Source organism: Serinus canaria, chromosome 15 (genome assembly GCF_022539315.1).
Source record: "Serinus canaria isolate serCan28SL12 chromosome 15, serCan2020, whole genome shotgun sequence".
Classification (NCBI taxonomy): Eukaryota; Metazoa; Chordata; class Aves; order Passeriformes; family Fringillidae; genus Serinus; species Serinus canaria.
The window spans coordinates 190,802-211,170 of NC_066329.1; the positions used below are offsets into that span (position 1 = coordinate 190,802).

Genomic DNA, 20,369 nt, shown 5'->3' on the forward strand with positions numbered 1-20,369 from the left:
TCACTGCCCTCTATTGCCCCATGCTTGGCACAGGGAAAAACCCATGGCCAGCAAGACTATGGTCAAGTGCAGCTCTGCCCCACTGCCTTCCCTACCTGAGGGCCAAAGGTCTCCACTGGGCCAGTGCAGCCATGGGGCTTTGGTTCAACACTGCAGGACTCACTCATGGGCTCATGCCCATCCCCCTGCACCCTGTGAGAACAGCTCATCCCATGCCATGATGCCCACCACACTCACCCCTCTATCATGCTGGGGAGGGGAAGCACAGGAACAGCACAGTTGGTCTGTAGGTTGGTATGTGGCTCACCAGTAGTGACTATGACTGTGCCATCTTCTCCTACCTGTGTGATAAGCTCTGGGGCACCCGCTGTCCTTTGAAAGAGCATTTTGGGATGCACATGACTGAGCTCCCTCTGAAAAGATGATACAGTGCAGATGGCTGCAAATAAAAGCTTTACTAGGAGCTGGATATGACAGAAACCCTTCTGGGGGGTAAAGCCCCCTTCTTGGGACAGCTCTCCCACCTCTGGGACTCAGTACATCTACCCTTAGCACCTGGCACTTTCTGCTGAGGGTTTCATCCTGTCCCATGCAGGCAGGACAGCTGCCCAATGCTGGGAGCAGCTCGATGTCTGGGCACAGCAAGAGACTGCAAGAAATGCTGCTCCTCCTGACTGGCAAAGGATAATGGGCTCCAAGCACAGGAGGGCGTCAACCAGCACACAAGCAAGAGTGCCACCCTGTGACACCATGTCCAGCTGCCATAACGCCCTCATTCCCTGCACTGGGGACTGGCTGCAGGACCCTGTCCTAAGGGTGGCACTCCTTGCTAGAGGTCTGGGTGTTCTTCCTTGTCATGTTCGGGTGGGGTCTTGCCATCAGCAGTAGGTGCTTCAGGGGGCCGCAGTATTGGCAGAGACTTGGCAGGGGCAAACTGGAACTCCTCTGGCACAGGGGCATCAGGCGTCTCCTTGCGGTAGAAGCCCAACTCTTGCACCAGCTGGTTGATCTCTTCCCGGGTCATGTCACTCAGGGGAATTCTCTGCACCCAGACAGGGGCTGAAGCCTAGCACCTGTGGGGCACTGAGCACCCCAGGCGCTGTGGCAGCAGGTGCTGCACTGCCCACTCACCTCTAGCTCCTTGTACCGGAGGCTGAGGAGAACAAGTTCAGGGTCAGCACCAGGCAGGTGTTTCATCTCCAGGTTATGGCTGGGCAATGTGTCAAGGAGTGGGTAGCACTGATCAGGCCCATGTAACCCTTATCCCATCCCATCCTTCATCACATCCCCTTCTGTCCTCTGTAACATCCCATTCCTGTCTATCCTGTACCATCCTCCAACCCAACCCATCTTGTCTCATATCCTATTGCCTTCCATCCCATCTGCTCTGTCTGCCATCCCATCCTTCACTGCATACCATCCCATCCTGTTTCCCATATAATACCATCCTATCCTTTATCACATTTCCCATTCTCCACCCCTCACCAAACCCTGTCCATTCTTCACAAAACCCCATCCTGTCCCCCAGCCCATCCCCTCCTATACTTCATTCCCTTGCATCCTGTCCCTCACCCATCCCATCTCATCCCCCCACCCATCCCATCTCATCCCCCACCCATCCCATCCCGTCCCGTCCCGTCCCACCCCATCCCATCGGGACCCCAGCGCTGCAGCCGCTGCCGGCAGGTACTAGAACGGGATGTCCTGGGTGACGAACGCTTTCACCTGCGGAGAGTGGCCAGTCGGGCCCGGCTCAGCGACGGGAAGCCCCGACTCCTCGGCCCGGCCCGGCCCCAATACGTACCTCCCTGAGGCGGTTCAGCCGTCACCCGCCGCAGGTCTGCGGGAGAGGACACCCCGTCAGGCACCCGGCGGGCACCGTTTCTCCCCCGGCGCGTCCCGCGGTCCCCACCCGCGCTCACCTCCACCTTGCCGCGGGCCAGGTCCCGCAACACGGTCTCGCGGAGCCGGGGGTGCTCCGAGCCGCTGCCCGCCGCCAGCGCCGCCGCCAGCAGCCACAGCCCCAGCCCCGGCCCCGACAGCAGCGCCAGCATTCCTCCCGCCCCTGCCACGTCCGGCGCGGCACGGGCACGCGCATGGCACCGCGCATGCGCGGCGGCTCGCGCGCAAAACACCCGCGCACACGAATGCACAGACACGCGCGCATACGCGTGCGCACCGTGTGAATGTCGCGTAAGAGCCGCGACCGCTCAACGTGCACAGACCGAGAGCGACACACGCAGAGCGACATACACACAGCAACATACAGACAGCGACACACACACAGCGACACACACAGAGCAACATACAGACAGCGACACACACAGAGCGACACACACAGAGCGACACACACAGAGCAGCATACAGACAGCGACACGCACACAGCAACACACACAGAGCAACATAAAAAAGCGACACACAGCAAACATACACAACGACACACACAGCGACAAACGCACACAGCGACAAACGGGCACAGCAACACACACAGAGCAACTCACACAAAGCGACACACAGCGACACACACACAGCGACACACAGCAACACACAGTGTGGAAAACGCCAATCACTTGTTTTTAAGATTTTAAAAGTTTAATAGTAATAAAATGATTATAAAAATGGTAATACAATTAGAGTAATAATAATTTGGACAATTTGAATTAGGACAAAATGAGACAATAGAAACGAAGAGTTACGGACTTCCGGGTACCTTTCTCTGAGCAGCATAAGCCTGAAAAAGGACACCCGTTAACAGAGGATTAACCCTTAAAAGCAACAGCCTGTTGCATATTCATACATATCATACATGATGCATAAGTTCCATTCAAATACAGGATTCTGTCTGGTCAGTGTCAGCTTCTTCCTCATAAGCCTAACGGCGTCGTCCTGCCCAAGCAAGGTGGGAAGAAGTTCATTTCTTCTGATAAGGGAGCAATAAATTCTCTTTCTCTGAAAGATTTAGGTGTCCTATGACTGCTATCTCCATGCGAGTCCTTCCTTTAGAAAAAAAGTATCCTACATAGCATAGTTTCTATGTTAACATTTTGTTATAACCTAAAACTATACTTAACACACTACTTAAGAGAATTAATACAGCATTACTTTCTAACACAACACATATAATATTAATTTTATTATTTGAGAAAAGCCAATATTAAAATACGCGTTTTTCACACACAGCGACATACACAGAGCAACACACACACAGTGACACACTGTTGTGGTTAGAGAGGGAGTTTTTTGGGATGCTGTGGTCAAACCAATAGGTGCTCAGATTCGAATATTGGCACCTGGTGTGGCTACTGAGGACATGGATATGCCTCTGAGAACACAGGGGGATTAAAAGATGAGAACTCCCAGGGGAAGCTCTCTTTTTGGTTCTGTCCGTGAAGAAGAGATCGGACTGTAGTATATGATAGAGATAATTCATGCTTTGTAACTGTATAAAAATCATAAAGATCCAACCATGCCTCTGACCCCCATGGCCAGAAGCAGGGCCTTCTTTCTATTAAAAGATTTCCCGGACTCACCCAGATAAAATCATGAGTATTAATGAATGAATGAGTCCTTCTCAGGCAATAAGCAGCCATTTCCCAGGAATGTCCAGAACATTCACAGAATGGCACCTGGAAGAGATTACATCCTGGCTACAATTGAAAAGAAGACTATTTCGAGGAGCTCAGACAGCCATCCAGTCCTATGGACTGACTTTTGTATGAGTCTGAATCTGTATAGTCCCCGTTATACATATGCTGGGACTTACAGAAATCTTATGTCATTTCTGCTTCAGGCAGAATAAACTGTATATAAGCTGGCCAGCAGGAGCAGTTGGTGTGAAACTCTGGGGAGACGCTGACACTACATCCGTCAGTTTGACCCAGGTTCACCCAGCGTCAAAGTCCAGGGTTGACGCTGTCTTGGCTGTGGCAGTTTTATAATATTCTATTTGGTTGTTGATCTAATAAATTTATAATTTTTTTTTTATAAATTTGGCTGCCAATTTGATAATTTTTACAACAAGACCTACCCTGTGCGGCTCCAAGCTGGGGGGGGAAGGGGAAGCCACAAGACCTGACTGAGGTGAGCCGGGCCTGGGACAGAGAAGGGAGGTGAAGGCCCCTGCAAGATCGAAGGGTGGAGGAGCACTGAGAGGCTTCGGGCAGCCCCCCCAGGAGAGAGAGAGCAGGGTGTCTGTGCCTGTGCCACCTTGAAATTTGATAGCATGGCCGGCATGAAAGAGAAGGGGGTTGCTGTGAGAAAGTGCCCAGCAGGGCAGCCTTGGGAGTTCTGGACAGGCAGAGCCTGAGACTTTTAACCCTTTTCTTGGATGCTGGAAACCTTACAAATGCTGATTCCTCCTGGAGTTGAATGAGAAGAGAGATAGATATGAGATAAGAGGAAATGGGCCACGAGAGAAGCTGAAAAGAATCTTAGGTGGGAGGAGGTGATGGAGTGGCCTTTGGCTGGACTTTTCTTGTATGGCCATGGACAGAACCATTTTTCCTGTGAAAATGACACAGTCTCTGTGACACAGAGACTGCATCTAGGGGGAGGCAATGGCTTGGAGCCAAGAGAGTGCAGTGATGTGATGTGAAAGAGTGGCGTTAACAGAGACAATGGGTGAGGAGGGTGGTGGTGGTGGTGCCCTCCGTCTTCAGGGAAGAAGAAAAGGAAGATGATCTCTGTTCTCGAGACCCCTTGGCCCCAGAGGGTGAAATCTGGGGGGGACAGGTGTCCCAAAGGTGAGAGACTGTGCTCTTTTTAGAAGTGGGCAAAGCACCCTGTAAAAAGGAAAACCCTAGAAGCAGCTCTGGTCCATGCACAGTGGTGAGAGCACTGGGCATGGAAGGAAGATGTCATGATGGCAATATGATCTCTGGGCGGTGCCATGTGTGACATGGAAACACAAGAGGTTTCAACTGTGTTTCTTGGGGAAACCTATGGCACAAGAGAGACTCCTCTCTCCTTGATGAACTGAGAATTGACTATCTGAAGGGTGGTGCTGGACTGAGAGTTGGTGATTTGAGGGGTGGATGTATTGAAAATTTGGTGGGGGGAGGAGGAATGTTTTTGGAAGGTTTTCATCCTGAGTTCTGTGTGTTTTCTTTTATAGTTGTCGGTTAATAAATTTTTTTCCCTTTTATTCCTAAGCTGGAGCCTGCTTTGCTCTATTTCTGATCACATCTCACAGCAGACACCGGGGAGGAAGCATTTTCCTGGGGGCACTGGCATCACGCCAGGCTCAAACCATGACACACACACACACACAGCGACACACGCAGCAACATACAGTGGCACACACACAGAGCGACACACACGGCTACACACACACACAGCAACACACACAGAGCAACACACAGCAACATACACAGGAACACACACAACAACACACACACCGTGACACAGAGCAACACACAACAACACACAGCAACCATGCACAGGCCCACACCACACAGACGGACAGCACCACACACAGCAACACACAGACTGTTATGAGTAGAAAAGTTATCAATTTTTTTAAAGGTTGCAGAGTTCACAGGTTGAGCCAGTTGCTGTGGTCCCCCCAGTCCAGCTGCAGCTCCCAGCTCCGGCTGCAAGCTACAGAGACTGGCCAGGGCCACTTAACTGTCTGCAGGCCCCAGGTGAGATATTAACTCTTTCAGTGCTTCAATCATCCCTTGAGTGAGAGAAAAGGACAAAGTGCAAACACGTACAGAACAACATGAAGACACTGAGGTCAGTGAAGAGGAAGTCCTAGATGGGAGGGATGAAGAGATGACTTTAGTTTTAGGCTCAAAACACTCTTATAAAGGTATGGAGAAGAATATAATTGATACATCAGGCTATTTTTCCCTGTAATGGATTGAAAAATATGGGGAAATGAATTGTTCAAGAATTGTTCAAATGGTAGATATCTAGCAAAGGTCTCTGCTAAAGTAAGCAGATGTTGAAGTAGCTGTGATCCAATAAGAAGTTTATACAGTGTAATATATGATAGAAATAATTCATGCTTTGTAACTGTATAAAAATCATAAAGATCCAACCATGCCTCTGACCCCCATGGCCAGAAGCAGGGCCTTCTTTCTATTAAAAGATTTCCCGGACTCGCCCAGATAAAATCATGACTATTAACGAATGAATGAGTCCTTCTCAGGCAATAAGGGGGCATTTCCCAGGAATGTCCAGAACATTCACAGAATGGCACCTGGAAGAGATTACATCGGCACAATGTCTTGGCTATAACTGAAAAGAAGACCATTTTGAGTAGCTCAGACAGCCATCCAATCCTATGGACTGACTTTTGTATGGGTCTGAATCTGTATAGTCCCCGTTATACATATGCTGGGACTTACAGAAATCTTATGTCATTTCTGCTTCAGGCAGAATAAACTGTATATAAGCTGGCCAGCAGGAGCAGTTGGTGTGAAACTCTGGGGAGACGCTGACACTACATCCGTCAGTTTGACCCAGGTTCACCCAGCATCAAAGTCCAGGGTTGACGCTGTCTTGGCTGTGGCGGTTTTATAATATTCTATTTTTTGGTTATCGATCTTATAAATTTATAATTTTTTTTAATAAATTTGTCTGCCGATTTGATCATTTACAACATACAGAGAGAGAGAAAAGAGTGATGAAGACCCTGTGTGCCCAGGGAGAGAAGAAGACCTCTATTCCCAGAAATTATGATTTCAAAAATAGATGAGGGGAACCTTTGCTCTTAAACAGCTCATCTTTAAAACAGTACCCCGTAAGTTGACAAGGCCCATAAACACAGCTGTGGGAAAAGCTGTGAAAAATGGGAAGGACTTCACAATTGCAGATTTTCCTGGCAGCTACTATTCACAGAAATTCAAAGTCAGGAGAGAACTGTTTTCTTATAGAGCAGTCTTCATAAATTAACAAGAGAGACTTCTCTCCCTAAGTGTGGAAACACCAATCACGTGGGGTTTTTTTTAATTTTTAAATATTTAATAATAATAAAATAGCTATAAAAATAGTAATACAATTAGAGTAATAATAATTTAGACAATTTGAATTAAGACAATATGAGACAATAAAAACAAAGAGTTACGGACGTCCGGGTACCTTTTTCTGGGCAGCACAAGCCCGAAAAAGGACACCTGTTAACAAAGGATTAACCCTTAAAAACAACAGCCTGTTGCATATTCATACATTCATGCATGATGCATAAATTCCATTCAAACACAGGATTCGGCCTGGTCATCATCAACTTCTTCCTCCTAATCCTAACAGCGCCTTCGAGGCGGGAAGAAGTTCATTTCTTCTGATAAGGGAGCAATAAATTCTTTTTCTCTGAAAGATTTAGGTGTCCTGTGGCTGCTATCTCGCTGCAAATCCTTTCTTTTTTAAAAAAAGGTACCCTACATAGCATAGTTTCTATTTTAACAATTTTTATAACCTAAAACTATATTTAACACACTACTGAAGAGAATTAATACAGCGTTACTTTCTAACACAACACATATAATATTAATTTAAATATTTGCGAAAAGCCAATCATAAAATACGCATTTTTCACACTAAGTAAACTGAAGAAAGACTATTCTAAAAGTAATAAACTGACTGAATTGTTTCTGTATATTGCAAGAGAGAAAAAAAGGTTATGGGGGGAGAAGTGTTCTAAAAGTTTTATTATAATTCTTATTTTTGTTTCTTTTAGTTACTATTAATAACTTTTCTTTACACCCTTTTAAAGTTTAAGCCTGCTTTGCCTTCCTCCTAATCCTATGTCACAGCAGGAAATGAATTCTAATAAGTGCCCTGGCATTTAGCCAGCACTGAAACCCACCACACCAACTGTGCACAGATGGGCACCACACAGACCAAGAGCACCACACACAGAGCAACACATACCAACCTTGCCCAAACCAACACACAGAGACCAACAGCACCACCAACAGCACCACACACACACAGCAACACCAAGTGTGCACAGATTGACACATGGAGACCAACAACACCCACACACACACACACTCTGCACAGACCGGCACCACACAGACCAATGGCACCACACACACAGAGAGCAACACACACCAGTAGAGCACAGATCAACACACAGAGACCAACACACACAGAGCAATACTCACCAAAAGCATCAACACACAGAGCAACACACGCAAACAATAACTACACATACACACAGAACACACCATTGCACTGACACAGAAACAACACATACCAACGACAGCAACACACACCCCAGCACCACACCAACGCACACACACACCCCCACACACACACAACCCTGCACAACCTGACCCTCATTGACCATGAGCTCACCATCTCCTCAGGGCAAAACAGGTGAGTGACATCCTGAGCTGTACTGGGAGGTGTTGTCAGCAGGCCACAGGAGGTCACAGAGGTTCCTATGAGGCCACCCCTGGAGTGCTGTGTCCAGTGCAGAGCAGTGACATTAACTCTCCTCAGTCCTTTCCCAGTTGCCACCACTGATCCCAAATTATTGCAAGCATCCCTCCAGGATGGCAGGGACTTCCCACAGTTCCTTTGGCTCCTGACTGAATCCCATGGGGATCCAGGGATTTTATATGCTCTGACTAGTATCCTCCTCTGCCTCACTCCTTAATTCACCAGGGTCTTCCTCCTCCTCAAGTTCCAGCCTTCCCCAGACCCTGTAGCAGACAAAGGTGAGGCGGACCTGTCACCCAGACTCCTGTGTATGTGTACACCCCGAGTGCAGGTGTTCAGACCTGCCTGTACAAAGTGCTTCACTGGAGCACATGGGCACTGCCACACACAGGTACAGCAGCACCTACACACAAAGCCACATACACACAGCTGCACACACAGACACACACAGACACACACATCCCCAGCTACACACACAGCTGCACACTCAGACCAGTACACACACAGAGATGCACATGCAGCACACACAGCCGGACACAACCACACACACATACACACACATACACACACACACACACACACAGCTGCACGAGGGTGTGTCTGCTCACCAACAATGCAAACACTCTGCAGCAGACATATATAGCACAAGCTGACACAACAGCTGCAGTGGTGAACAGTCATATACACAGCAAGGCACCAGGGCAGGCATTCAATTGCAGGGGCAGATATGCATGAGCAAGGACAGATGTGCACTTGTAAGGACAGGTGTGCAAGGACAGGTGTTCATGCACAAGAACAGGTGTGTATATGCAAGGATAGGTGTGAAAGGGGCAGGCACACGCCAGGAAAGGCTTTCGTGCGGCGGACGGGGCGAGGCACGGGCCGTCACGTGAGCAGGGCAGGGCGGCAGGTGAGTGAGGGGCGGGGCCGCTCCTGCGCCTTTAAGGCGCAGCGCAGGTGGCGGGCGTTGATGTCACTGTGTGGATACGTCACGGGGCGGGGCCGCAAGGTGCGCGGGGTCGGGTCGGGGCCGCGGCCGAGGCCGCTCCGGTCTCCTCCCGCCGATGGACCCGGCTCGGTGCGGCAGCGCCGACCGGGGTTCGGCCTCCGGCGCGGGGTCTCGACCCGGCCCCCCGCGCGGCCCCGGGTGCGCGGCTCGGCTCGCGCCCGACGCTGGGGTTTCGGCGGCGCCTCTCCTCGGCGGCAGCGTCCCGGGCGGCCGTAGGAGCTCCCGACCGGACGGGCACGGGTGCTCGCGGCGCGCAGGAACCGAGGAGCGGCCCCAGGCCCAGACCCCGCCCGAGGGTCTCCTGCTGCCGGCCTTGCTGTCCCCCGGCCCTGGTGGCCCCCCGTCCCCGGCAGCGCCCGGCCGGGTCACCTTCCCGGCGCCGGCCCCGCCGGAGCGGCGGGAGATGCTGCCCAAAGCGGAGTCCAGCGACCACATCGCGGCCTGGGCGGGCCCCGCCGTGCCTCGCGCCCCCACGCTGCCCAAGGCCGTGTCCAGCGAGTTCCTCACCGGCGGTTGGGGGGGCCTGACCCCCCGAGCGGAGCCGGGCGAGCTGCCCGTCCTCGCCCGGCCCCTCGGTCGTCCCGACACCAGCGACGTCTGCGATGTGCTGCCGGACTGCTCGGGACGAGCCCCGGAGGACGGCGCGTTCCGGTGAGTGGGGCCGCGGGGACGGGGCTCGCCGTGCCGTGGGAGCACAGCATCCGCTGTGCCCCTTCTTTCCGCTGTGGCGTATTCAGCAGGATTGGCGTGCGGGGCTGCAGGCAAGCTCCCGGCAGGGAGGATGTCTGGCGCACACTGTTCGTGCGGGATATCGTGATAGAGACACCGACTGTGGAGCGAGTGCTACCTGCTCCGGCTGTCTCCGAGCACTGGGGTAGCGTGGCGTTGCTCTCCTTCCCTATTGAATCGACTGCCCTGTGTCTGAGGCTCTTGTCACTACTAAAAGAGCCTGCGGGCCCTTTGCTGGTGCCCGTTGCGCAATGGCATTGATGTGTTGTGACGGATGTGGCTTTGCGTTGGTGAAGGACACCGCTGCGGGGTTGCAGCTCTGCTGTCACATGCGCTGCCCTGGCCTTTGTGGCTGGCAGGGGCTGGGAACGGAGATCCGGGTCCTTTTCCCCAGGAGCCTGAGCCTTCCTGGGGAACGAGGGGGAAGCAGTTTTCCAGACACCCTGTCTCACAGCCTGTCTGTGTCAGCTGGTGGTGATGAAGACGAGGGCTCTTTGTGTTGGTTTCTAGAATTTCAGGTGCAGATTCTGGGGGATTTAGAAGGCAAGGATCTATCTCTCTCATATAAGAATTAATGACCTGGTGTATATGCCGTGACTAAGCTTCAGCCTTGGCTACTTCTGTTGCCAGCAAAAAGCTTCTTGGTGAATCTGGGGGCTGAATAGTGTTACAAGGAACTCCTCCGAGCCTTCATGTTAGCCTGTTCTTCCTTTGTCCTCCCAAGCATCACAGTGGTCACCTGGAATGTAGGTACAGCCATGCCCCCAAATGATGTGACGTCCCTGCTGCACCTCAACACGGGCGAGACAAACGATGTGGACATGATCGCCATTGGGTAAGAAGATGAGGTGCAGCTCCTTCTTTTCTTTCCCCTCCCCCCTCTGGCGAATCCCTTTTTTGGGGAATCTCCAAAGCTCTGGGGGACAAGGAATGGAAGAGCGGCAGCCCCAGCCTCCCTTGGAGCATGGGGAGCAGGGAGGGATGTGCATCACAAATGATAGCGTGTCAGAAAAGGTGATGGAGAATCAGCTCCTGGTAAAATGGGAGTGCTGAGAGAAACTGAAACCCTCGAGTACTGAGACTTGAATACTCATTGAGCCTGAGGTTGGCTATTCTGGACCAAGTTAGCCCTCTTGCTGTGAGCTGTGGCAGTCCTTGGGTCAGGTCTGTCAAGGCATTTGACTCACCTGGCGAAGTCCTCTGGGAGCATTCTCCTCCTCTGTGCTTTTGCACGTGGTATGCAGGCGTCAAGGGCATAGATCTGTTCTTCTCCTGAGGCTGGATTGGCTCCATGCCCCTGGTACACAGACCTGCTGACAGGGCAATACCACAGCACTGTGGTGCGGCTGGTGAGGTGAGGGTGGCTGTCCCTTGAGGACTGCAGTGGTGTATGAATTCCTGCTAAGGCCAGGGATGTGTTGTCTTTGCACAGGGAGCAAGAAGCACTCTCTGCCTATAGGTATGAGGTGGAAAAGCCGGATCTGCCTCCAGGACTGCCCGCAAGCTCCCAGCTGCAGGGGCATATTGGTGTAAAGGCTGACACTGCTGGAGCTGTGTTGGAGCCAGCCCCCCAGTCCCCTCAGCCTTACAGGCCAGTAGAATCGGTCTGTGTGGATGGCCAGGGACCATGTTCTGGCCAGGGCAGGGTGTCCTGCTACTGCTCACCTCCCGGCATCTCTGCCAAGCTGTGTCCTTCCTCTGACCTGTGTCTTTGTGCTCTAAGCGCTCAATATTTTTGGGCAAGACATTTCCTGATTGTTCTGTTCTCTGTGGACATTTTTCCTTCTCTTCATTAATTGCCAAGACTGGGAGGAGCACTATTAGCTTTCTGGTTGCTGCTGCTCTAAGCTACACAGCTCAAATAAATCTGGACACCTTGTGTTCTTGGGACATGACTTCTCTGTAGAGACTGAAAGGCCCCATAAGCCCCTCTTGAACACCGAGATGGGCCTTAGGCTTCTGCTCAACCCTGTGCAGCTTAACTGCTTCTGCTTTAGAAAGGGCCAAAGCTTCCTGAATTCAGGGCCACTTGTGCCTCCTGCTACCACATGGCGCAGAATCACTGGAGCAAGGACATGGCTGGTTCATGCTCTAAAATCAGTGTCCTTGAACTGCCCTTCCCACCCTGTCCTGCTGCCCAGCATTGTGCTTTGGCACCTCTCCCAAGTTCTCACTAACTGGGATGCAGATGGTTTCCTGGTGCGGCTGAAGAACCTGTATGTTTCCTCTCAGGTTGCAGGAGGTAAACTCCAAGATAAACAAACGCTTGAAGGATGCCCTCTTCACAGATCAGTGGAGTGAACTCTTCATGGATGTGCTGAGCCCCTTCCACTTCATCCTGGTAAGGAGTTCTGGAGGAGTTGGCTGCTGGTGTTCTCTCTGCCTGCCAAGCAGGTGGGTCACAGGAATAGAAAGCTGGGAGGGAGGTACAGTGGGAGAGCTGGCTGGAGGTACAGCCTGCAGCCATCCAGGCCACAGCGACTGCTGCTGCATCTCACCCAGCAAGTTGTTTGGCTTGTGCCACCCAGCTGTCTTTCCGGCACTTATGCTTCCCCTCTGGTGCTTTGGGGTGACTTTATGCTGCCCCCTGCATTGAGCCAGGGTGAGGAGGTAAGTGTGGGAACTGGCTGGTGCTGCTGGCAACATCTTGCATGACTCAGGGCGGGCTCAGCTCCCCCAGACAGGTTTAGCTCCCCAAGGCGTTTGCTTCAGAGCAAATGTAAGCTCAGCATCACTGAGGTTCAGGTTTGGTTGTCAATGCTCAGGAGGGTATGCACAGATCGCTGAACCAAATTGCTGTTAGTCACCTGCAGGATGGAGGGGCACACGAAGAGTGGAGGTGCTGCCTCATGGCCTGGAGCAGGGGGAGTTGTCCCCTTGTCCCCAGGCTACCATCCTACTCCAGCCCTTGCTCCAATTCCAGGTCAGCACAGTGCGGATGCAAGGTGTGATTCTGCTGGTGTTTGCTAAGTACTATCACCTACCCTTCCTTCAGGACATCCAGACAGACTGCACCAGGACAGGGCTGGGGGGATACTGGGTGAGTGTGGCACTGGGGAGAGATTGCAAGGGGCTGGCTTCCCAAGGAGTCATGGGATCCTCTTGGTGCAGGGCAACAAGGGTGGGGTGAGTGTTCGTCTCTCCATCTTCGGCCACATGGTCTGCTTCCTGAACTGCCATCTGCCAGCACACCTGGAAAAGACGGAGCAGCGCAAGGAGGACTTTGCCACCATACTGCACATGCAGCAGTTTGAGGGGCCCGTGGCTAATGGCATCCTGGACCATGAGTGCGTACCTTACCACTTTGCTTCCCAGTCTGGGCTGTAGTGCAAGTCCCAGTCCTTGACCACCTCCAAGTAGGGTCTGGGGTCTCCCCTGCATCTCAGCACAGCTTGGAGATAGGTCTTCCCGGCAGAGCTGGCCCAACATGGACTCAACATGGCGGCGTAGGTGTTTATAGAGGGATCTTGGTCTCACCACATTCTCAGGGCTGGTACAATTCCTGCCTTACTAGCACTGTTGGGGTTTGGGACCAGTCAGAGGGCCCAGCTCTGTTTCTGTGTCCTGGCTTTTGATCTGAATCCAATGGGTGTCTCACTGTGGAAATTTCCACCCTTGGTTTCAGCTTGGGGAAGTCTGACCCATTTGGCTAATGGTGCTTGGTCCTACCTACAGAATCCTGGCAGCTGGCCAGGCTGCTGGCTGAGCAGGGACTTGTGCCAGTGTTCCCAAGAACACCTGTGCTGTGGGCTAAGGCTGTCCCCAGGCTGGGGACATCTTACCCCTGCTGTCCCTGGCTGTGGTAGCCTCAGCCCTTTCAGCCCATTGCCCTTGCTACCATCCACAGCCTCGTGTTCTGGTTTGGGGACCTCAATTTCCGCATTGAGAGCCTGGACATCTGTTTTGTGAAGTATGCCATTGACAGCAATGTCCTGAGCCAGCTCTGGGAGAAGGATCAGGTGAGGGATGGGTGTGCTGCTAGCCTACACTGGACCCCTAGCAGTGATTGACTCTCCCCAAAACTGCCCATGCAGCTGCAGGACAGGGCATGTCCTCTTGCAACCCATAGGACACAAAGGGCCCTGGCTCTCATGTCTCTGGGGGAGGAAGGGACAGCAGAATTCCAGGTCAGTCTGGATAGAGCTGGGCGCACTTCCCTCATGAGTGTGTGAAGAAGAGTTTAAAGTGTTGAGTCTACACACTAGCTGCTGGCATAGATGGATAAACCCTGAGAGCTGTGGGAGCTGGCAGGAATGAGACTGGGATGTCAGTGTCTGAGGGTGGAGAGATTTTGGCAGGATTTGCAGAGGGGTCTGGCTATGGGGGTTGCTGTGCTCCTTGATGCGCTCTCTTCCCCACAGCTTAACATTGCCAAAAGCACGTGGCCTGTTCTCAGAGGCTTCCAGGAGGGACCCCTGAACTTCCCACCCACTTTCAAGTTTGATGTGGGCACCAACAAGTATGACAGCAGGTAGGAGAGCAGAGGTGGGGCTCAGAGCCAGTGTGGATGCTGGTGTGGATGGGTGGGGAGAGCAGCCATGCTGGGGTGGGCAGAGGCTGGACTGTGATGTGACGGCAGTGCTGCTGCCAGCAGATTTGTCCCTGCAGCTGTGCTGAGTGCCAGGATGAGCTGCATCCTCTGCCCACATGTGCCACAGTGGCAGGGGGAGGCAGTTTGGGTCAGAGCCCGCTGCCCCTGCCAGGCAAGAGATGCCTCTCTGTGCCCTGCAGTGCCAAGAAGCGAAAACCTGCCTGGACTGACCGCATCCTATGGAAGATAAAACCTCCCAGCAAGGGGTTGGGCACAGGTGGGCACCGGCCCAGCCAGGGTGTGCTGTCAGTGAGCCAACTGTGCTACTGCAGTCACATGGAATACACTGTCAGCGACCACAAGCCAGTAGCTGCCATCTTTGCTGTGCAGGTGAGCACTGTCCAGGGCTGCTGGGAACACAAGCAGGAGCTGCAGTAGTGGAATGTCCAGCCTTGTGTGTGGGGAGCTTACTTCGGTTTGGCAAGCTCAGCTGCCTTGCCTCTTACTGGGGGCTGCTGTGGGTATATGCATGGGGTCCTTGGGCAGCAGAGGCAGCTCTTTGCTATGCCCTTTCTCTGGCAGTTTGCTTCCAAGGTGGACAAGCCCCTGGTTGAGATTTATGTGGCTGACGAGTGGAGCAGGCCTGAGCAAGCAGTTGTCAGGTACAAGATGGCTGTTGGCTTCCACCGGAGCTCCTGGGACTGGATAGGACTCTACCGGGTAGGGGCTTGGGGGCTGCTGGGGCTGGAGGGAGTGGGGAGCACTGCACAGCACTGTGGGGTCCCTTCTGAGCTACCCCTCACCAGTGAACATGGTGAGGGCATGGAGCTGTGCCCTCCCTTCCCCTGGCGTCATGATGTGGTCCTGCTTCAGGAGGCTCTGGTCCAGCAGTTCCTCCTTCCCCCTGCTCCATGGGCCCCACAGGGCCCCAGGGCACACCTGCAGGGGGGTGCAAGGCAGCTTTGGGTCACCCTGTGTGAGCAGAGCAGGCTGAGCAACAGGAGATTGAAGAGTGACTGTGCTGAGTGGGGCTCACATTGTCCCATTCACTTGTATTGTCCTGTGTATTGTGCACAGGTGGGGTTTCGGCACCCTAAAGACTATGTATCCTATGTCTGGGCCAGGAGTGATGATGGGGAGCGCTGCCTGGAGAAGCAGCTGTGTGCACAGGTGAGCTGGGGCCAGCCCTGCTGTCCTGCTGGCACTTCTGCCCCACAGTGGGGGGACAATCACCCCTTTATGCTCCTGGATGGGGGAGGCAGGCAACTTGTTACTGCTTTTTGCTGAGTATGGGGCAGGCTCATGGTACTGTGCTTGTGGCTGGGATTGGAGGTGGTGGGGGGGCACCCCTGTGCCAATGCCAGTGCCCATCAGATGTCTCTGGGCTGCAGGTGATGTTCTCTGAGGAAGCACTGCCCAAGGGGAATGGAGAGTACATCCTTGGATACTACAGCAACACGTCCAGTAGCATTGCTGGTGTGACTGAGCCCTTCCAGGTGAGCACAGCTAAGAGGTGAGGGGGGATGGATATGGGGGTGGGGGGTGTTTCTGGATGGGGAGGCCAGCTGGTGTGGTACCCAACAGTCCCCAGTGCGGGTCAGCTAGCAGTGCTGATGCAGGGGTGCAGATTTCCCTACCCAGGTCAGAGGAGGGCAGCAGCTCAACAGACAGCTCAGGCAGCAGCTCAGAAGAGGATGACAGTACACTTGTCCTCCTGGCACCCAAATCCCGTAGTCCCAGCCCAGGCAAGATGAAACGTCACCGGAGCCGAAGCCCCAGCCTGGCCAAGTTCCAGGGCCTCATCCTGCGGCCATCAAGCCGGGACAGGGGTACAAGCCGCAGTCCCTCACCCCAGAGCCGTTGCAGTCTCCCCAGGAATATCCCCACCATCCACCTGCCCCATGACGAGCTGAGGCACCATGAAGTCAAAAGCAAGGAGCTGGGGCAGGCAGCTGAAAGCCCAGACGGGAGCTCGTTCTGCCAGACTGTGCAGGAGCAAAGTGGCCTCCGGCATGTCTCTGCTGCCAGCTCCCTGACCAGGGCTGACCCTCGGAACCTGGGCCTGCTGCCTGCACTGCGCCTGGAGATGATTGACCAAGCCCTGGGCCAGCGGCGGGAGAGTGCAAACCAGGGCTATTATCCCTGCCAGAGAATGAGTCCCACCAGCCCCCCAGGCTGTGGCCCCTCCCCAAAGGAGGGGCACAGCCCCCAGGAACTGAAGAGACATAGCTGTGCCATGGGCCGCTGATGCAGTGGCTCCCTTCCTCCTCCCCACAGTGCGCTTGCTGTGTGCTTTCCTCTGCCACGTCCCTGCTGAGACACCCTCTCCCTTATTTATTGCAGTGACTCCTCACCCCTGTTGTGTGCCTGGCAGGTAGAGGCCCCTCCTTGCTGACCCCAGCCCAAGCTCCTGCCCTGGGCTGTGAGGTGACCACACAGGGGCGGGTGGGCAAAATTGGTCTAATGCAGTTTGGGGAACTTCTCATGAACTTCTAAGTGCAGGACTCTTGTCCCATGGGAGGAATGCTGGCCTCACACCTGAGGTGGCACAAAAGGCCAGGGCAGGGCTCTGGCAGGAATGGTATCAGGCACAGAGCAAGGACCACCACAGGGTACCCTGGAGATCAGAGATTAAAGCTTGCTCCTTCCCTGCTCTACTACTGTGCCTCAGCCTGAACATAGTGCAAGTGACAAAATAAATGATCCTGCCCACCCCAGCTGCACTGTGCTCACTGCTGGGGCCAGGATGAGACCTGGGGTGGGGGCCACTGTGGCAAGAGGGGGCAGCAGGCTCAACTCTTGTACTATACACCATGCTCTGACCACCCACCCTTTATTTTTTCTGTTGCATTCAGGTACTGACCTCAACCCTCCTACCCCACCTGGGCAAGAGGGTCAGGATTACACCTCACTGCTAAGGCCCCCCAGTTGAAGGGTCACCAATCTAGGGGTGGGGTCCCCTGCCATACCCCCCCCGCCCCAGAGCACACCAGGGAAGGACAATGGGTTTTCTCTTTCCTGAGCCCTCCTATTTCTTTCCCCTTGCTTTTGATACTCATGGATGGCAGCCATAGCTCCTTGAGAGGCTTCTCAATCCCTCTGCCTGCTCTGGCTGTGGTCCCCAGCTCCATGCTGTCATGCCAACAGCTCAGTGCTACCCTTTGAGGACCTGACCCCAAGCAGATCCCAGCTGCAGCTGCTGCACAGCACATCTTCCTCCCCTTCCTCCCCAAGACAGTGCTGCTTGGGTGTCATCAAAGCACTGTGTAGGGCCAAGCTGGTGTCTACAACCAGATGCTGGCAGTGCTCACAGAGGGTGCCTCTCCTGGCATGTCTTCCAGTGTAGATGCTTGGCCTTGGAGCTCACACGCAGAGGGCCCCAGTGTCTTTTGAGCTGCTGTGCAGGTACAAGCACAGCCCTGGTCACCATGGTATAGCTGTTGGAAAAGCAAAGCTGTGAGCATCACTGTAACCCTGCAGCACCAACATCCACTGCCCCTGCCCTGCAGCCTGGTTGTGGCACTGCAGAGCAGGCGCCAACGCTTGCACTACCGGTTTCCTGCCCCACCCAGCCCCTCGCCTCTTGACTTCCCCACTTACCTGTGCCATGAACCCCTGCCTGGGCTGCAGGCAGCAGGCAGCTCTAGCACAAAGCAGTCCATGGTGAGATGGTCAGCAAGGACAGCCACATCCATCTCACTGCAGTCCCTTGCCCTGTTGAGGCACCGTGCCAGCCTGCAGGCACAGAAGGGTACATGTCACCAGGTGCTGGCCAGGGCAAGCATCCTGCCTCCTCTGATCCCAACTCTAAGCACACAGTGGCCTTTTCCTCCTGGACTCACACCTGCGCATGCAGTTGCAGTGAAAGAGTGTCTGGCTGTCCATGTTGTGCAGCTGGTATCTCACCTCATGGGGTGCAATCTGGTGTTCACACTTACCCAGGTACTTGTTGCACCTGCACCCCCTGCCTGGGCCTGAGGAGAGTGGGGAGGTAATGGGCACCCCCAGTTCATGACACCCACCAGCCTGAGGCCTCAGGCCATCCCAGCTGCAGTGCGCACAGCACATGCTGCCCACAGTACTAGCTCACCGTGCTGCCAGCGCCCCTTCACAGCTGGTACCGGGGTGGCTCCACACTGTGCTGTGGCTGGGCTGGGTCCAAGGCTGCCACATCGAGGACGTTCTGAGATTCCAGCTCCTTGCTCTGCTTCAACCAAATCCTGTCCTGACACTGTTGATGTTGTTGCACGGCCAGGCTCTAGCCCCCACTGCACTGCTGGCTGCTTGGTTGTGAGTTCAGCCTTGGGCCTGGCCGATGCAGGGGTACCTGGGCCCTGTGGCTGCTGGGCAGTCTTAGGTCTCCGTGCCTGGCGGCGCCCAGGTTTTGCCCTCAGTTCCTGTCGAAACCGCTTACGCCCTGTTCTAGAGAAATTCCTTCCCTTGCCTGGGGGCTGCACAGTGGGGCTGCCCCTCTCCTCTGCTGGTAGGCTGGGGTGGTACTGATTCTGCTGCACCATCCTGGCCAGAGGCACTACTCCATAACGCTCACACCTGGGGACACCACGTGCTGTGAGGTCCTGCACATCAACCAAGCCAGTGGCTGAGGAGACAGCCGGGCAGGAAACGCTGAGGGCCGGGGCACCCCCGGGAACTCACCCGCCCCACCAGTGCCACTGGATGCACTCCTCACTCTCTTCCAGCACAAAGCATGGCACCTCCAACAGGTTGAAGAATGTGACGCCGATAATGTTGGAGACAGTGTCGTTGATGGCGAGCAGGCACCGCCGGAACCTGCGGGCAGGGGACCAGTGAGGTGGGCGGGCTCCCCAAGCCCCCCGTTTCCTCACGCCCCGGGCTCACCTGGCGTCGCAATCGCAGTGGGACACGGTGTGCAGGCGATAATTGCGGATACCGTAATTGAACTGCAGCGCCGTGATCTGCGCCCAGCACTGGTCATGCTCCCGACAGCACCGGTCGGGGCCGTGGAAGAGCCCTGCGGAGGCTCCGATAAGCGCGGCCCCGCGGAGGGAGACCGGGTGCTCCCGCCGCCCCCCGCCGCTCCGTACCCAGCTCGCTCCAGTTCCCTGCCGAGTTCCCCGCGCCGCACCATAGCGTTCCTGGCAGCGTCCAGCCCCGGCGGCGGCGGCGCTGCGGTCCCGACGTCACGGAGTCGGTGCAGGCGGCACGACGCCGCCACAGCGCGGACAGGGCCCGGCGCAGCGCGGCCTCGGGCGCGGCAGGCGGGCTTTGCGCGCAGGCGGCACGGAAGGCGCGGGCGAGGCGCGGATCGCGGCGGGTCCAGCAAGCGTGGAGGCGGCCGGGGGCAGCCCAGACGCTCTCGACCAGCGCGGGTCCGGTGGCGGCGCCGGCGCTCAGGAACGCCACGTACCGCGCGCCGTCCGCGCCCGCCGCCTCCCGCGCGCACACAGAGCCGCCGAACCAAGCGCGCGCGCTTGCGCACAGCGCCACACACGCCAGAACAGCGCGCGCCCACATCCCACACACCGCCCAGCCCACCGCTCCGCCCGCACCCGGATTTAACCCCGCGACCGACGGCGAGCACAGCGCTGATTGGCCCGCGCCGCGCACGTCCCGCCTCGGAGTAGAGCGGCCGGATGCAGCCGGGGTTCCCAAGCCTGGCTCCGCATCCCGAGTACAGCTCGGGTCCAGGGCACCCGCCATTTCCGGGCAGCCCCCATCCCGGGCAAC

General features: G+C 54.9%; 3 protein-coding genes across 8 annotated transcripts; 1 reads left to right on the forward strand and 2 right to left on the reverse strand.

Annotated features, from left to right (window-relative positions):
• Positions 1-436: 436 nt before the first annotated feature.
• Positions 437-2,081, reverse strand: SELENOM (selenoprotein M). The gene is made up of 5 exons (XM_009092504.4): positions 1,923-2,081; positions 1,805-1,840; positions 1,691-1,725; positions 1,132-1,210; positions 437-1,042 (listed from the first exon to the last, which is right to left on the reverse strand). Exons 1-5 carry the CDS (start codon positions 2,052-2,054, stop codon positions 830-832), a joined length of 495 nt encoding a protein of 164 aa, XP_009090752.2. The 5' UTR covers positions 2,055-2,081; the 3' UTR covers positions 437-829.
• Positions 2,082-9,440: 7,359 nt separating this feature from the next.
• On the forward strand, positions 9,441-17,377 carry INPP5J (inositol polyphosphate-5-phosphatase J). 6 transcript variants are annotated; one of them, XM_030232232.2, is made up of 13 exons: positions 9,557-10,051; positions 10,854-10,964; positions 11,562-11,720; positions 12,362-12,470; positions 13,053-13,169; positions 13,241-13,416; positions 13,977-14,088; positions 14,491-14,600; positions 14,861-15,050; positions 15,243-15,380; positions 15,738-15,830; positions 16,052-16,156; positions 16,288-17,377. In XM_030232232.2, exons 1-13 carry the CDS (start codon positions 9,804-9,806, stop codon positions 16,906-16,908), a joined length of 2,289 nt encoding a protein of 762 aa, XP_030088092.2. In that variant the 5' UTR covers positions 9,557-9,803; the 3' UTR covers positions 16,909-17,377. The 6 variants fall into 6 exon arrangements, with proteins under 6 accessions (XP_009090448.2, XP_030088094.2, XP_030088092.2 ...); XM_009092200.3 differs by lacking the exon at positions 11,562-11,720 and having other exon boundaries at positions 9,441-10,051; XM_030232234.2 differs by lacking the exon at positions 15,243-15,380 and having other exon boundaries at positions 9,555-10,051.
• A 100-nt stretch (positions 17,378-17,477) lies between these two features.
• On the reverse strand, positions 17,478-20,156 carry PLA2G3 (phospholipase A2 group III). The gene is made up of 7 exons (XM_030233010.2): positions 19,727-20,156; positions 19,521-19,653; positions 19,317-19,451; positions 18,751-19,211; positions 18,505-18,634; positions 18,261-18,395; positions 17,478-18,097 (listed from the first exon to the last, which is right to left on the reverse strand). The coding sequence occupies exons 1-7, from the start codon at positions 20,154-20,156 to the stop codon at positions 17,968-17,970; spliced, it is 1,554 nt and encodes a 517-aa protein (XP_030088870.2). The 3' UTR covers positions 17,478-17,967.
• Between the last annotated feature and the right edge of the window lie 213 nt (positions 20,157-20,369).